The sequence below is a fragment of the Gracilinanus agilis genome, chromosome 1 (assembly GCF_016433145.1).
Source record: "Gracilinanus agilis isolate LMUSP501 chromosome 1, AgileGrace, whole genome shotgun sequence".
Taxonomy (NCBI): Eukaryota; Metazoa; Chordata; class Mammalia; order Didelphimorphia; family Didelphidae; genus Gracilinanus; species Gracilinanus agilis.
This window is the reverse complement of record NC_058130.1, coordinates 422,125,286-422,144,208: the sequence shown is the minus strand read 5'-3', so window position 1 is coordinate 422,144,208 and position 18,923 is coordinate 422,125,286. Positions and strand designations below refer to the sequence as shown.

General features: G+C 35.5%; 1 protein-coding gene across 2 annotated transcripts in view; it reads left to right on the top strand.

Moving 5' to 3' along the window:
- The window catches only part of GALNT1 (polypeptide N-acetylgalactosaminyltransferase 1), a 106,650-nt gene that overhangs the window by 66,351 nt on the left and 21,376 nt on the right, over positions 1-18,923 (top strand). For both annotated transcript variants that reach the window (XM_044665054.1, XM_044665045.1), the window contains exons 4-6: positions 12,104-12,311; positions 14,156-14,326; positions 17,273-17,390. In XM_044665054.1, coding sequence (XP_044520989.1) covers positions 12,104-12,311; positions 14,156-14,326; positions 17,273-17,390 — 497 coding nt within the window. The remainder of the gene's footprint in view (positions 1-12,103; positions 12,312-14,155; positions 14,327-17,272; positions 17,391-18,923) is intronic.

Below are 18,923 nucleotides of genomic sequence, written 5' to 3'. Positions count from 1 at the left end.
GAATAGTATACTTGTCAGATCTATGGGAAGGAAAAGATTTTAAAACCAAGCAAAAGTTAGAAAAAAATCACAAAATGTAAAATAAATAGTTTTGACTACATTAAACTAAAAAGTTTTTGTACAGACATAACCAATGCTGCCAAAATTAGAAGAGAAGCAACAAATTGGGGGAAAAATCCTTCTAACAGAAAACTCAGACTGAGATCTAATTATTCAAATATACAAAGAGCTAAATCAATTGTACAAAAAATCAAGCCATACCCAAATGGGCAAGGGATATGAATAGGCAATTTTTAGATAAAGAAATCAATAAGCACATGAGAAAGTGTTCTAAATCTCTAATAATTAGAGAAATGCAAATCAAAACAACTCTGAGGTATCACCTCACACCTAGCAGATTGGCTAAAATGACAGCAGGGGAGAGTAATGAATGTTGGAGGGGATGTGGCAAAATTGGGACATTAATGCATTGCTGGTGGAGTTGTGAACTGATCCAACCATTCTGGATGGCAATTTGGAACTATTCTTAAATGGCTTTAAAAGACTGTCTGCCTTTTGATCCAACCATAGCAGCTTGGATTATACCCCAAAGAGATAATAAAGGAAAAGACTTGTACAAAAATATTTAGAGCCGTGCTCTTTGTGGTGGCAAAAAAATTTGAAAATGAGAGAATGTCCTTTGATTGGGGAATGGCTGAGCAAATTGTGTTATCTGTTGGTGATGGAGTACTATTGTGCTCAAAGGAATAAAGAACTGGAGGAATTCCATGTGAACCAGAATGACCTCCATGAATTGATGCAGAGCAAAAGGAGAACCAGGAGAATATTGTACACAGAGACTGATGATACATTGATACAATCAAACATAAGGGACTTCTCTAGTAGTAGCAATGGAAGATATAGGCTGAGGGACTTATGAGAAAGAAAACTAGCCACATTCAGGGAATACCTGTGGGAGGAGAAACACAGAAGAAAAACAACTACTTGAACTCATGGGTTGGGGTGGACATGATTGGGGATGTAGACACTAAACGGTAACTCTAAGTATCGATAATATGGAATTAGGTCTTGATCAATGATACATGTAAAACCCAGTGGAATTGTGCGTTGGCTAAAGGGGGTTAGGGAGTGTTAGGGGAGAGGGAAAGAACATTAAATATGTAACTATGGGAAAATATTCAAAATAAAAATTTTAAAAAAGTATCTGGAAACAATTTTGAACCTTTATTTTCTAGTTCTTTGTCCTTATTTGGGTGCTCGCCTAATTTTATTTTTACAGAACAAGAACCATTCATGTCTCTGAACTCCAAAATCAACAAAATCTCAGGTTTGAAGGAGCTTTTTGTTGATCTTAGAAGGGAGTCTTTTATCTTTAAAACAGTTTCAAAGTTTGAAATACATTTTTTCCTTACTTTCCAGCTATGTTCTCAGTACTGGGTCCAAAAAAATTGCCACTCTTCCTGACCTTTTCTCTGTTGCTCTCCAGTATGTCTCCAACTTCCTCTCTTGCCTTTCTGCCTTTGCTACCATCAAGTATTATAGGAATGAACAATCCATTTCATCGAAAGGATATTCACTGAACTGGTCCCTAATTTACCACTTAGGGCCAGCTCAGAGTTGACTCCAAATTCCTTATCTCTTTGAAAGGAAGTATAATTTAAACAAGTGAAAGATAGGTTAATTTCCACTGAGTCCTTCTGGAACAGATAAATTATCTTTTCTTTCCAGGATAGAATACAATTGTTGTTCCTTTAGGAAAGTAGGAGTCATTTCTCTGTATCTTGGAATCAAAGAACCTCAGAGTTCGAGTGTTTGCCTGTTAACCTAATAAGAGATCTTCTTTTTCATAACTTTGTATTGGTAGTCCTTATTCTTTAATGTTTTTTATTTGAAAATTTTTAATTAATTTTAAGTATTTTCCCATGCTTACATGATTCATGTTCTTTTTCCACCACCACCTCTCTCCCATAGCCAACAAGCAATTCCATTGGGTTTCTACATGTGTCATTAATCAAGACCTATTTCCATATTATTAATATTTGCATTAGGGTGATCGCTTGGAGTCTATATCCCCAATCACTTCCCCATAGTCTTGTTATTTAAGAAGGGAATCTTTAAGTAAGGGGTACATTCATTTCTTCTTTGAGCTTAGGTAGAAATTTTCTTTTGATTTAGAACATGAGGTTTGGATCATTGCCTTTCATCAAGTCTACTTCTTCTAAACACTTCTTTTGATTCCACTTTTCACTGAGGAAAAATCTCTCCCTTGAAGAAAGATATATCATGGAAGCATTTACTGACAAAACTTTATCTTTATAAATAGAACATGTGGTAATGTTTTTACTCCTGAATCTATCTAATTCTAGATTAGACTTACTGTCAACTGGACCTCTAAATCAGTAATATTATTAAGCTTACTCGGATCCTTCCAATCCTCCTCCTATCCCCATCTCCTGAGGATGTTTTACTAATTACAATTATTATCACTTATATAATACTGTTTAGATGTCACACCACATTGAACCCAATCAAAGGATATCAGCTTTTTTTGAAATGCAATTTTTTACCCCCAAGAAAACTGAATAGAAGGATCAGTCTTTATCTCTATAACTAAGCCAGTTTTTAAGGTCAATAGAAACTCCTTCAGGGAAAGTCTAACCACATTTTCTCCCAAAGCACAAAAGTGAGTTAGCCCACCAATCTGTGACACTAGAAATCAGGCAAATAGAACCAAAGAAATCATCGAAACTGAAATCATAAACTGCCAGTAGAAAAGTCAGTAGAAACTGCAGAGCCCATATTGCAGAAAATAAAATGAAGTTACCTAGTCATGTCTTATGGCTACTGCCCAAAAAAGAACTAATTGATTAATGTTCTTGCCTCCTGTGGAAACTTAAGGGCCAACCTTACAGAGGCAGATTTCTTCCACAGTAATTCTATCATAAAGCCCGAGAGATTTAGGTCTTTTTTTTCTTTCCAATTATGGTTCTTTGGGAATTTACAGAGTATCTCAAGGTGTGATTTTTCTTATCTATATTTGGTATCTATGTGTAAGCATGCCCTCTAATTGGGAGAAAGTTTGGATTTTTTTTTTAATTTCATAGACCCCTTCTTAGAACAATGTTTTTAAATAACTGAAGAAAATGTTGAATTGAAGGTTAGTGAAATAAAGATGTAAAATATTTTTTTTTCTCCATCCAGAGTCATGTATGGGAAATTTATTTTTGGAGTCGAAGCTAAGAACTTCTGATCTAGAGGATATATACTCTTTATCTCTGACCCCTTAGAATTTAAGCGTCAGTCACTGCTTCCTGCTTGTGATTAACAAGTGGGACACACTGCCCTTAAGCTGGTAACAAGGCTAGCAGGAGGATGGTGCTGGTTGTAAGGGTGGAGTGAGTAAATCTTGGTTGGGCTTGTAACTTGTTTACGAATGTACAGGGATCCAACCCAGGAAACTGAGTGCCCAGTGAAACCTCACTGCTGGCCACCAGGCTCCTTTAAGATATCAGGTAGCTGGCCCCTCTCTGCTGAGGAAATAAGCTCCTATTGGTTAATGGCAGGCTGGCAGGAAGTGGATGTAGAAGTTCCTGCCCCTCAGCAAAAAACTGCCCCTCAGTTCTGCCCAAACTGCTCAGAATCCTTTCCTGTTACCTGTCCTCCTTAGCCTTTGATGGTAGGGAAATAACCACAGGATTCACTGGTTAAGGCTATGGGGTTTATTGGTAACTGGGTAGGGAACAAGGCAATGGTAAGAGGGCTAGGAAATACTAAGATCTGTTGTTGAAGATATCTGACTAAAGCCAGTAGAAATCCTTGGAAGGTCTAAGGTGACCGGGGACATGGAGCCCTCAGAGTGATATGGTCTCTGATTAGGAAATAAAGTTGATCTTTATGATAATGATAATAATAATATTGTATTCCTCTAGAAGATTGTGTCTTAAAATCCTAATCTATTCTAGTCCTACCCACTATCCACACTCCCACCACCTGTTTCACTCCTACCACCTGGGACCAGGGGTAAGGGGTAAGTGAGTGGTCAGGGTGAATTCAGGTCAAAACAGAACCCAGCCTGGGTCTCAAGGGCCTTTTATACTCTTGCTCCCACTGGCAGTTGATATTTGCCCAGTGGCTTATGCCACCTTCAACATTCCATCCAGGACAACTGACAGGTTTGCCCTAAGCCAACATGGCAAGGTTAAAATCCTATATTACATGCTTCAAGCTCTTCCCTTTGGGTTGGCCTATGTTTTAAGACTTAACAAAGTTTTCATAGTTACTATGGCTCACTAAATCTTGTTAACTCTCATTTTCTAGATAGTTGGTTAATAATGAAAAGGATTTACAGGGATGCGTGCCATCTAAAATCTTTTAGTCTTTTCATTTCTGGGTTTCTAATGATCCTCAGGTGACCCCAAATTCTTCTCTCTCAAGAATTGAAGATAAAGGCAGATTAAAATTGAAGATAAAAAAAAATTCTTTCCCAATTCTATTACTCAGATCTTAGCACAGTGAACCCAAATTTAAGCCCTGTGCTAACTCCATCTTTGAGATGCATCAGGAAATGTCATTTTCTTAGCCAGTTCCACAAGACATCCATTATGCTTTCATAAGACCTGTGTTACCAAAACTTTCAACCTTATTTATTCATCCTTCTGTCTGTCTTCACAAGTGTCAAGATCAGTTTAGTGGGTTATACATTTCAAAGTCACCCTCCAGTGGATAATTCCCCCATGTCACATTCTGCACATTAGGTGTATGCCTGTTAATATTTTCCTGTTGATTGGCAAGAGCACACATTCTGCTTGGGGACCCCCGAGTATCTGATTTCACTTAGAGGAAGCCTTTCATCTAAATCTTTTCCATAGAAAGACTATCATACCTGCCATAAAAATCGCAAATAACTATATGGCAAATAAAAGAACATTTTAACCCTTTATGTGGGATCAATCAAAATTAATAGCAAATGAGTAAAAGTGGACAGTAGGATAGCAGATTCTTTGGTCTTCCAGAACACAGATCCACACTGTCCCTGGAATAAAGGACAATGGATAACTTTGTCCAAAGATGGAAATTCAGGATATAGATCATGTGCTTAAGTTAAAATTTAAGCTGATTTGGTACTCCTTAAGAAGTCTTTCAGAAAACACAAGGCATAAGAAATGCTTGGCTTTGGTCAGTTTCAAGTATTCAGATAAACTTTTCCGTCAAGCGATCTTGTACACAAAATTTCATTAAATTCCAAAAGCAGGGAAAACAGTTTATTCTAAAATTCAGCAACTTCTATTAGCCCAACTGGCAAGTTGAAGTCCCTGAGACTGGTAGGTAGTTTTCCCCCCTGCCATCTAGCTAAACATTATCAAGTTTTCCTGGTGGTTACAACACCAGAAAAGCTTACCACAGAAAATGGAAGCATCACCAATCTGTGCCCTCACTTTAATACTGTTGTTTATTTGCTATCATCATGTCAATCTTACCTTCAGCATTTAATCAGTAAAGTTGCAGCTCAGTACTATTTTTATTTTCTACTTCCCATTAGAAGAAAATCAGATCATATATTTGCTTTTAAAATTTCCCTTACTGGGAAGGTTTTTCACTCAGTTCCTAACTGACAAGCATCAAGTTTTGGTTTTTTCTTGACTAGAATCACATAAAACAAAATTATTCTCACAAAATCACCTTAATTCCTCCTCAAAGTATGTAAAAGGCTTACATGTTAATGGAGATTTTCATGTTAACCTTGTCTTCCACTAACTGAATGAAAATGAGATCTTTCTATGGGGAGTTGTAGAAAGAAAGCAGAATATTCTAATGGCTCTTTGTTTCCTCTGGCTACATTCTTGTCATCTAGTTTCTAAAAGAATGCTTCTTTATGGCTGTCAGACAACACTCATTCTTCTACAAGGAAACTGGACTTCCTCTGTTCTCTAAAGTTAGAACTCATTTGTGGAGACAGAATGGCTTTGGCTTGGAAACAGAACTCTCTGTTTAGAATGCATAGGTTAATCACCTGTTTTCTTTTGTCCTCCCAGTTCTTAAAAACAAAACAAAACAAAACACTTTTGCTTAGACTTAGCTTCCTGCCAGAAATATCTGGTTGGTTCTGCAGTTCTAGTCTGTAATTACAATTATCTTCCTACTTCCTGGTGATCCATTTTGCTTGGTAACTTATTGTAACAGCTGGTAATGAAGATTCAGTTAGTTCTTTGGAGAAACCTTAGACTTGCCAGTAAAATATTTTTCTCTGATCACTTCAGTGACCAAATAAAATCTATAAGGACTCATGATGAAAACATGCTACCTACTTCTTTATAGAAATATGATAGGCTCAGCGTGAAACAGATTGAGACATATTTGGGGTAGACATAGCCAATGCAGGAATTTGCAGGGTTGGGTTTTGTTTTTTTTTTAATGTAATGGGTTTTGTTTTTCTTTTTGCAAGAGGCAGAGCAGGAAGATATGGGAAGAGTGAGAGAGATTTTTATTGATTGAAATAATTGGATTTAGAAGCTAAAGAATTTATCCACAAAAAGTTATCAATAATGGAATATAGGGAAATATGCCCTTTTCCTGATTAATCTGATTGCTATGGAATTCTGCTAGACCCCAAGTTTTTCTAGAACTCCAGGTGGTATGATATACTGGCATGGAAAAAATTTACTGTTAAGTAATGAAGATCTGTCAGTTAGGTACTTCCTACTTAACACAGTACATTGTACTCAGAAATTCAATATACATATTTCTAATCAACTATATATCAGAATGTACTGAATTTATGACATAAGACAAAACTTAAGTATGTTAAATTATTCTTCTATCACCCTTAGTATTCTTTCCTGTATGTAACCTTTTCAAAAAAGGCAAGGCCATTTTGAACTAATAAAACTTTGGTTCTCTAACAAGATTTCAAATTAATTAAGCTCTGAGCATGAATATATCTTGTTTGCTTCTTTTTCTTTTGCCCATTACCTTGATATAGCTTTTTAACTTCAACCCACTTAAGGGGAAGACATAAAATGAAGTGGGACTGACTTTTCTGGTCCTATAAAAATAATTGTTAGAGGTGGCTGAGAGGAGGAACCTGAACTTAAAGTCACCTCACTGTATCCACAAGCTCATCAAATATAGGGGCAACAAAAATAGGTTATATTCTGTCCACACTCCTAATCATCTGTGGTTCTTTTTACATCTTCTATGGAGGCTCTACTCAATATACTCAAGGCCTTTCTCTGGATCTTAACATAGTTTTTGGATTCTATGTTAACACTAGAGCCGACTCTGCTATCCTTCCATTTTGCTCAATGATGAGTTATCATGACCTCATTGATGGTGGTGTTTTAGTCATCTGCATGCCAGTTGTTCAAGGTCTTATGCCTATGTAAAATTGCTGCCTACCTTTCCACTACCCCTTTAGTTATCTGATATTTTTGAAGTTTTTTTGAGAGGATAGTACTCAGTGATTCAGCTTGTATTATGGGAAAAAGTGTTTCTTAATTGAGAGATGGGAAGAAGAGAAGGATTATTGACATCATCATGCTTGAATGAGTGAATGAATGAAAAAGTGTATTAAATGCCTACTATGTGTACCATTTCATGTCAGGCACTAGAGATACAAATACAAAAATTAAATAGTCCATGCTTCCAAGGAAACACATAGAGGGAGTCATAACCAGGGATGAGAGTTTTGTTCTGGGGACCGCAGGAATGGTAAGTGAAGGTATAGGGTAATTGACTATCAAACCCTTTTCAAAATTAATGATATCAATTCATTTACTATTCCCAAAGATGGAACGAGTGAGGGGTTAGGTAATTGAATGTTGTTCAGGTAGCAGTAGGGCAGATGGCAAGCTATCCAGGGTGAATAGATGTGAAATATGATCTGGGTCTGACTAGATATAGTGGATTATATAAATTTATATTCACTTACCAATTATGAGTTTAGTTATAGGATGAGTTGTGTTATAAAGACGTGGGTAATCTTGGTTAAAGGAGGGATAAAAGTGATTTGAGGAGGAATGAAGGGGATAGCTAAGTGTAGGGATGAATGAGGTAGGTGGTATACAGGAAGGTAAGGGAATGGATGGGAGCATAGGAAGGCAGCTCAAACAGGCTTATTCACTGAAGGTTGGAGTCAGAGGATACTGAGGAAATAGGCTGGGTTCTTCAGGCAGGGAAGATATCTCTGAGATACAAAAGGAGTTGGGCCAGTCAGAAATATTTTAAATCTGGCTGGAGGGCTTCTCTAGTTAATTTCTAAAATCCCTTGAGGGAAGAGTCAAAGGGCTCCTCCCTGCCAGTGAAACTGATGGCTGCAGTAAGTCAGGTAGGTACTTCCTGCCAAGATGGATGCCTGAGGTTCTCAAAAAATAAAAGAAAATAATTCCTTCCCTCTTCAGCCCTTCCCTTAATCTTCGATACAATGATTCACCAGAGGCTTTGAGTAGATAACAAAGGGGATTTACTAATGTCAGGGATAATCAGAAAGAGAGAGGGGTTTAGGGTTTTGTAACAGCCCCTAGGGAGAAAGCTAATGGAGGGGGAAGGGTCACAGGAGGGGTTAGACTGAGAAAGGCCGGCTCTCCCAGTCAAGAAGGTTTGACTGTCTTTTGAAATAAAGTATTTATCAAATCACTAAATTAGGAGTGACTTATTTTAGGATGCCCTACTTGCCTACAGAAACTAAACCCAGGATGTCCAACCACCAAGCCCACCCTTCCTCCCAGAACCCAAAGGGAAATTCAGGGAAAATAGCAGGGATGTAATATGGAGAGTTCAGGGAGAGGACCAGAGAAATCAATTAGGTCCAAATGTCCCAAAAGACAGAAACACAGGCCAAGGCAAAGCCAACAGGCAAAGCAAAAGCCAGAAGGCAAAAGCCCTGTCATTTGGAACTTCAGCACTATTTATAGCCTCAGGCTCCAACTGACTTTCTGAAAATTCTAAAACCTAACTGCCAGGGCTACTTACTGTTGAATTTGCAAGAGCCAAAGGCTTCTACTAGTAACCCTGTATTACAATCACTAGACTTAAGTCCATTAACTCCCCCAAAGAGCTGGTATAGGTGGGGAGAAAAGGGGGAAGTAGCAGGGCAGTCTGCTTACTTTAAACCATTCTATTGCCTTTTGTTGGTTACTTCAAAATTGCAAGAAAACTAGACAAATATCGTGAAGTTTAAAAGTATTTGATCTCTCTCTCTGATATATCAGTACATCTTTATTCAAGCCTCACTATACTTGAAGCCCTTGGGACTCAATGGTAAGTATTATGTTATGAGTAAGGCTATGTCAAGATGAGTACTTTCTAGAACTTATAGTTAGTAAATTCTTTTGGACAGAGTCCAATCCCCTATCAACTTGAATTCCATATTAAAGCTATAATATATAGGGTATGATTATAAAGTTAAGAGATTCGTTTCTTGCAGAACATACCGCAACTTATGCATATTAGTTGCATCCTTTTCAATAGAAGCACCTTATAATGCTATATACACCATTAAATACATTTTTGGAATTTCTTTTGAAATTGTGTTTTTCCTTTGGGAATGGATTTGATTTTTTAAACAATTAAAATCTATTCAGAGTTACATCTTATAAATAAAATAATCAAAGCTTCTTATAAACTGCTTATGTTCTTTTTGTAGGAGAGGCCAAGAACAAAAAATGATTATAAAGTAATGAGATTAAATTTCTTGCATCTTTTGAACCTGATATTGAAGGCAGTTTAAAAAATTCATAGGTCTCAATTTCTGCTTCTTTTCTTTATCATTCACTATTTTTTTCTTTTGTCTCTTCAAAAATGTTAACCTACTAAGCTTTATAAGCTAATATACTACCGAGTAATTGAGACTGATCTAAATTAATAACTATGTATACATACATCAACTTTTTCTTACTTCCTACTCTCTCCTTCCTTCTCATACCCTCCCAATTTCCTATTGTGATTTTTCTTCATTGCTTGACACAAATAAACTGGAAGAAATTTTACTAATTCGGTATTTTTCCTCTGTCCTTAGAGTTAGGTGGTCTTGCCTAGCAATTATTCAGGGTAGATGGCTTATTACTGTTTTTATCTTTGGCATATGATTATGTTTTTCTATAAGGTCTAGTGTTTAGCTCAGAAAAAGGGAGCTCTTTATTCTGTGTCCTTTTGCCTAGGAACAACTCCCTAATGGTGTCTCTTAGTTTTAATTGATCTTCTTAAAGGAAGTCTCATAAAAGATTCCCTGAATAATGGATCTAACTTTCTCTATGTAATTTCTTCCCTTACACTAAATGTTCTTATTTTCTACTAATTACGTGCTATGCATTAGAAGTGGGAGCTTATATACAAAAAACAAAACAGAATTTTAAAAAATGTGTCTGTGCTCTAGGTTTTATCTGTCATTAGTTGCTAATGATATGGCATTAATTGAATTTTTCAAAAAGTAGATGTCTCTCCTAGTGACTGGAAATGCATTCAGATTCATTGAATTTGACATAAAAAACTAAACAAGTTTTAAAAATGCTTTACTTTTCTACTCATGGATCAGATTTAGGGCCCTATCATCAGAGTGAAAGACCATAAGATGCTGAGCTCTCTGATCACTTCTCTTGGATTTCAAAATACTCACTTTAGTAGTTATGCAAAAGAAAGCCAGAATATGAATCCTTCATTAAATTCAATAGTTATTATATATGGAGCATTGTACTGGATGCTGGGAGAGTTTAGAAAGTTTACAGAAAACACGATACCAGTCCTTCCTATCAATATCATTCCAGACCTATTCCATATTACTTCCATTCTTGTACCCTGTGGCCCAACCAGACTGGCTTTTGTGCTCCTCACACACAGTCCTCCCTCTTCTATTTCTGTGTCTTTGACCTGGATGTCCCCGATGCCTGAAATGTCTGATCCCTCCTCATCTTTGCCTCTTAAATTCTTACATTTCTTCAAAGTTCAGCTCAAGTGCTACTCTCTACTTATCTTTCCAGCTGCTATTGCCTCCTCCACTTCAGCCATCTGGTATTTATTTACTTATTTATATACATGTTGTCTCTTCCAATAGAATGTAAGATTCTTGAGGTGATTCAGCTTTTATTATGAGAGGGAAATTTTCTCAATGGAGACATGGAAGAGAAGGACCATTGTCATCATCATGCATAACATCAAGTTTCCTTTTTGTCTTTTATCCCCAGAAACTGAAATAGTGCCTGGAACTTATTAGATGCTTAAGTAAATTCTTGCTTGCTTGCTTGATTCTTAGTTACTTATGCAATCTTAGTTTACACTAGAGTAACATGGTATCCAGACCAATGGAAGGTCATAGTCTTGATATATACTTTGCTATATCCACCATATCCAGGGTATTGTGTTCAATTCTAGGTAATAGAATTTGAGGGCATTAACCTATTGGAATATGTCTAGATGTGGACTACTAAAGTGGTAAGAGGGCTAAAGACCTTACCATATGAGCTTTCATTTAAGTAACTAGATATATTTAATCCAGAAATGAAACAATTTAAAAGGAACATGATCACTGTATTCAAGTATTTTTGAATGACCTCACATGGAAGAGGGTTTTGACTTACGCTTGGCCCTGCAGAACAGAATTGGAGTTTATAGATGGAATTTTATAGAGGCAATTTTCAATTCAATGTAAAAAAAAACACAAAAAAACAACCCTCCTTGCTAGTTAAAACAATCCAAAAATAAAATGAGCTTCCTCTGGAGGTAGTAGAATAACACTTCTGTTGAGGTCTTCAGGAAGAGGCTAGATGTCCTCAAGGCTGGGCTAAAGAACCTCTAAGGTCTTTTATCATCTTGAGATTCCCTTCTTTGTTTTTAAGGGGCCTGACTCCCTCTCTGATCCCTCCCTCTATAACTACTTCATGTTTATTCCCTATTCCATATTGTTATAGATGTGCTCATTGTCTCCCCACATAGAATATATGCTTCTTTTACTTGATGGAATTTTCAAGAAAGCTCAGGCATGTGGTAAAAACATCCTTTCAATTTTATTTCTTTATTTTCTTCTCTTGCACTCCCTTCTCTCTCCCTCCAACACAAATTATAATGGTAAGCCAACATTCCCGAGCCTAAATTTTGTCTCTTTTTTTTCCCCCAGACTTTTTAAAGAGACCTCTGGAGAGTTATGTGAGAAAATTGAAAGTTCCAGTCCATGTAATTCGAATGGAGCAGCGCTCTGGACTTATCAGAGCCAGATTAAAAGGAGCTGCTGTATCTAAAGGCCAGGTTATCACCTTCTTGGATGCTCATTGTGAGTGTACAGTAGGATGGCTGGAACCACTCTTAGCAAGAATCAAAGTTGACAGGTAATCATCCAGAAACTATTATTCTTTCAGATTGATTTTAGTGCATTTATCCTAAGACACATGATAAGTCTCTACTTTAATACTTATATAAATAACATGATAAATGTTCTTGCTGGGTTTGTTTCGGTAAATATGGTCTAGGTTGTTTTGGATATAAATCAGATTTCCTCCCTTATTTATGAAATACTTTTCCCAGAAAAACTTACTTTTAGAAAGTTATATCTTCCTAGCTGAGAAGTGAATTGTAGCTTCTTTCCACTCTAATTTTGTTAGTTTAGTTAAGATAGGGTAACATTCCTTAACTTGAAAATCGGTTGGCTTTCCTCTTTTTTCACATACCTATTCCTTGATATAATTCAGGAAGACTGCCTGAAAGATAGGAAGTTTTTAGATCTTACTTTCCTAGTGTTTGCTGTTACAAGGTAAAACCAGAAACGATTTAATAGGAAGCCATGAAGAGAAAGGGCTGAGAAAGGAAAAAGGGGGAGGGAGTACAGGCACGAGAATTATTTTAAAGTAAGCAGAATCATAGGAATTAAACGACATTAAAACTTTTTTTAATTGGCACTTATAAGCCTACTACTTGATTTAAAAAACTGCCTCATGAAATGTTAGAAATAGCTTTGTTTCCATCTACAAATATTAAATTTAAAATTAATCCATAGCTTTTTTCCAAAAGTTGAATGTTGTTGCCTATGGTCTGCCCCACCCCCATGAGAGCAGAGATCATTTCATTCTTTTATATTTGTTTTCCTAGCATCCCTTATAGTGCCTGGTGCATAATAAGTGATTAACAAATGATTGTTGAGTGATTGTTATGTATATATGCTCAATTTAATTTTCTAATCATTGTGATATAAAAGAATGAAATGATCCCTGCTCTCAAGAAGTACATTTTTATGCACATCCACTTTTCTTATAGTATTTAAGATTTGAACCCCCAAATAAAATTTGTCAATTTTATCCTTTTACAATTGAAAGATAAATGTATTTTCTTCCCCTTTTGTGAGCTCTTTGCAGTATAGGATCTCCCTGATAATTCTGTCAGTGACCCACCTAAAGTGGGAATAGCACAGCATGGCAGTTGGAAAAACAGCACCCAAAAGAAAAGAGTGTATTTAAATTAGCCTAACATTTAGAATTGCTGATGTCATATGTATTCCCTCTTTCTTTAGTTACCTCAAGCAGAGTTATGGTAATATTTTTTCCATATCCCCTGTTACTTTCATGCTTACTCTCTCTTTCCCCCCCTGTAGGTATTAGCTTTGCCTGGACTGTCCTCCACTTTCTTTGCTAGTCTAAATCCTAAAACCTGTAAAATCCTACTCAATAACTTGGCAGTTTCTATTCCACAGTCTTCTCTTCCCCTCACCCCCCTTGTAAATACGGCATTTCAAAATAGACTATAGACTAGCATTATTACCATATATTGTTCTCTAGATATTTCATGTCTATTTGTATTGCTTCCACAGCCAAGAATACCATTTCAAGGATAAAGCCTGTGTCTCTTGGCTGCTTTTTGCCCTCAGTGCTTTGTCACAGGCACTTAAATATCTACTGAATAAATGAATAATAAGCATTACTTTTGTGACTTCAGACCGGAGATATCAAGAAATTGATTTGACCATAATAAATCAACAGTTTAGAGGATAAGGTCAAGTGCCTTCTCTCCAGTAATCATACTAGGATGATTATTCTTCCCACCATAACTTCATAAATACTCTTTAAACCAAGGAGATTTATATAGATATAGATAGAAAGTAAGAAACTTTTCTTACAGTATGTGATTCATTTTATTAAATCATGTATGTCATTTTCTAATTGATTTTGATATGTTTCTTTAGGAGAACAGTAGTGTGTCCTATCATTGATGTTATCAGTGATGACACTTTTGAGTATATGGCAGGCTCTGATATGACATATGGTGGATTCAATTGGAAGCTGAATTTCCGCTGGTATCCTGTTCCCCAGAGAGAAATGGACAGAAGGAAAGGTGATAGAACACTTCCTGTCAGGTATAGTGAAATGATTGTTCATGTTGTTAAAAAATTTCCCTTACATGTTACTTTCAGAAGACTAAAATGTTGCATGAATAATACCAAAAAGATTAAAATTAAGAAAGTAAAAACCTGAGAATTTGAAAGCATATTTTTTTTTTTAAAGAAGAGTTGATTTAATATAATAGCGTGGCCTCAGAGTCTGGAAAACTTCAGTTCAAATGCTATACAAGATACCTACTGGCTATGTGATTCTCAGTGTCAAATGCTATATGAGATACCTACCTACTGGCTGTGTGATTCTCAGTGTCCAAAAAACTCTCTTACAAGTTACAAAGCAAGTATTAAGCTATATTAGTTGACAGAATTTCCTCAATGGGAATTCCCTTTAGTAGTAAAGTCACAGGAACGTTAAAAAAAAATGTTTTTCTCTATCAGAACTTTGAAAAAGAAGTTTTTCTCTCTTCTATAAATACTATGTAAAAAAATTCATAGAAGAATTCCAAGTTCCCATACATATGTAAATTGTTGTTGAAAATACCTTTCTATTCTTTTGTTTCCTTGTGAATTTGAAGTTTGCAGAACTTGGGTAGTGGAGGTGATATTATTCTCAGGTTATAGATTATAAAACTGAGACTGTTGAGATTAGTAGACTTAAAATATAGTCACATAGCTAAAAAGGATCTGAGGTGGGAATCAAACTGAGGCCTCTTGATTAGTACACTTGACTAAAAAGTCCAGTGCTCTACACACAATATAATACTACCTCCCTGATATTTACTACATCTTAAGCCAAAGTTCAAAGGTGTGGACCTGGTTGATTGGTCTCATTCCCCTGCTCCCAATTCTCTCATGATCATCCTAAAGGCTTATATCTATAATAGAATGATTTGTAAATTAATAAATCAGAATTGTGTTTATTCTGTTGTGAAATGCAGCCTTTTTTTCCCTTAAGTAAAACTGCCTTAATTGTGTGTCAGTTGATGAAAATATTAACTAAATTTAGGTTTCTGCAATGAAGTTCAATGTGAAATTTAAGCCAGTTGTAACATTGGCTTACTACTGTCCTACAGACTCATATTACTTATAATTTTCATATATTTTAGTCAAACCCTTAATTTTGATTCCTTTTACTACTTACTGATGTATTTTAACCATTCATAAAGTTAAATGTTCTTAAAAGTTACATAATCTCTTTATTCTTTGAATGCATCTTCTAATTAGGAAAAGGCATGATGCTCCTGGCCCCAATAATAATTAAGAAAAATCTCCCCTCACCCTCATGCATATCAGTCCATATTTTTTCTCCATGACCTCATTCTGGAACCATTCTAATGGGAACTGGAATTTCTGAACAAGGAAGAGTAAGTGCTCCTTTCTCTTTTTCCTCCAAAGTTTTTTCTGGTCAGCATGTGTGGGAATTTTGTTTCCCCTGTAGTCCAAAGTTCAGATCATCCTCTAGAAAACAAGCCTCACTTAGCATGCTGCCTTGGACCTCTTGACTACCAGGATCCAGTTTTTTCATCTGAATAAGAGAGCACTCTTAAGTATTCTTTTCCTAATCTTTGTTTAATATTCCTTCTGGAACTGCTCCCACTAGGAAGATATATTTTTGTTCCTCTATCCTTAAGGGTCAGTCTTTGAGGGTGAAGCTTTTTAGAAATTAACCCTAAAATAAGAATATTCTTCTTTTGAAAAACCTTCTTGGTTCCTTAGACCACTTTGTTGAATTACCTTATTGGATAGAATCCTTTCTTTTCCTATGTCTTTCCAAGTGCACAATCCAATAGTAGCTGTAGAACTTCCAAATCCAAGTTCATTATGAACAGAATGTACTTGAGAAAATAGATAAGGTAGGATTCAAGGGTGAAATATTATTTATAATGGAACACACACATTTAATGTACTAGTTAGATCTTGCTGTTAAAAATTTTAGTAGAAATCTTTGCTGTTATAGTACTGGCAATCCCTGATTGAAAAACCTGGGCTTAAAAATATGTATTTACAAATGACCGCTCTATGTCATCTCCTTACTCTTGGTACTGTTGCCATGAAAAAAAAAATTTTTTTTTAATACAGGAAACTAAAAAGGAAAGGGAAAGAATCCAAAGCAAATGCTCCAGGTTTCAGTAATTTGTATTATATTTTTTTCTGACCATTCTGACCGATTTGTCAATGGAAACTCCAAATTCCAAACTGGTACGGATTTTTGGTTTTCAAAGCTTTTCAATATTTTAAAATCTGTTTTTCTTTATATCTGTGCTTGTAGAATACATTGGAATTTTTTTTGGCCCCTTTTCAAGCCCCAAGACCACTTGCCATGAATTCTAGTGGAACAGTAGGAAGGATGCAAGGATAGAATAGAAGAAAAAGAAGAAGAAGAAGAAGAAGAAGGGAACAGGGAGAAGGACTTGGAGATACATGAAAAGCCAGAAAGGGAGATCCAACAGTTGTACTTTCTTTCTGAACCTCTAATTAATTTTTGTGTCATTATAGGGTTGTATCTTCTCAACAAAAGCCAGTTGGAATAGTAGGGAATTTTCAAAAACATGATGGTGTGGTAGAAAGAGTATCAGATTTGAATTAAGAATCCCGCCTCCCACTGTTCCTAATGAGGAGAACATGGGCAAGTCACTTAACTTCTTAGACCTCAGTTTCCTCATCTGTAAATTGGGAATAATGATATCTATATTTCTTACTCCATAGGATGGTTACCAGGATGATCTGAAGTTATGTATGTAAAATACTTTGCAAACTTTAAAGCAATAGATAATTATTGCTATTAATATTGATCCTACACAGGTTTTATAAGAATCTGGTTTGGGATAAAAGTACAAGTTATTTAGACTATCTAATAATTGGAATTTAACTATAATTTTAAGGTCAGTTCTATTTAAATTTACAAACTTGTAGCTTTAAAGCCAAAATCTGATATTAAAATTTAATAACGTGATTAATTTTCAGGACACCCACAATGGCAGGTGGCCTTTTTTCAATAGACAGACATTACTTTCAAGAAATTGGGACATATGATGCTGGAATGGATATTTGGGGAGGAGAAAACTTAGAAATTTCCTTTAGGGTAAGTCATCTGTTATTCATCAGTCTCTTCTTTTTCAAAATTTGGAACAAATAGTTAATTTTAAAAATCAATTAACTACAAATATAAGCAAATTAATGCATTATTATTCTCTTGAAATGATCAATTAAAGATACCTTATTTTCATTAATAGAAGCTACTGATTTGTAGCTTTAAAACTCATAAAGGCTTAAACATAAAAATTGTTCCTTTTAAGTAAGACATTTATATTAAGAAAGTGTCTTTTTCTCTGGTAATGCTACCACAAAATGATATTTAGATGTTATCTGGCTTGATTACATCTCTCTTTGACATGTTTGATATTGTTAAAGACAATAAATATTTTCATTCTAAATGTTTTTGAATATAATTTGATTCATAAATTATAAGTTTAATTATAAAATACATATAAAACAAATAAGATTTTAATAATGAATTCTAAATATAAGTAAATATAAAACTTGTATAAAATTTCCTACTCATCAGCATTTTAAAATATTAATATAAATTGTTTTCATGTTGGATGAAACACAGAATAGAATGTAGAATTTGGGATACTAATCAGCATGTCTGCTGTCTCCACCAGGTCAGATTGCCATCTACCTATGCATTCTTATTCTGTGTGCTCTTTGTCCAGGTGTAGCCTTCCACAAAAACTCCACTAAGACTTTAGCCACAGTTGATAGAATCTTTCCTCTAAGTCTTTTTTCATTTTATAATTAATATTGCATTTCCAAAGACAGTCTTTTCATCTTTGCTTTTGCTGTATGATCTGCTTCTGTTACCTTTTACAATCATGTATTCAATTCTGTGAACATTTATTTAGCACCTATATTTTTTTTTTAAACCTTACCTTCCATTTTGGAATCGATACTGTGTTTTGGTTCCAAGGCAGAAGAGTGGTAAGGGAGGCAAGGGGGGTTTTAAGTGACTTGCCCAGGGTCACACAGCTGGGAAGTATCTGAGGCCAGATTTGAACCTAGGATCTCGGGTCTCTAGGCCTGGCTCTCAATCCAGTGAACTACCTAGCTGCCCCCAGCACCTATATTTTTGAATAATGTCTTTTATGCACTTTTATACACTTCAATTCAAAGAGTGGCAGATTTGAAGCCAGAAAAGCTGTGTTCATACCCCAACTCTACTTTTGTGACCTCAAGCAATTCATTTAACCTCTCTGTTCCTCAGTTACCTCCTCTGTAAAATGCAGTGGTGGAATTAGACGACATTGTCTTTGTTAGTAATATGCTGCAAACTTTAAACTTATGTTGTCTCATTGCTATTCAATTATTTACAACTTTTTTTTTTTTAGTTATTGTAATGTCTCATTATAGCCATCATTTGAAGAGTAGTGGTGTAGAAAAGTTTTGCATCAGAAAGCATAGAGGGATTGGAATCAATGAAAACACTAGTTTTCAAAATGCTATCCAGCATGATCTTTTTTTAATACAGAACTTAATTCTGTGTCAAGCTCATTACTTATCCATAGTATCTATCCAGGATACATGTACTGTTTGACAAGTTAACATGAATGGCTAC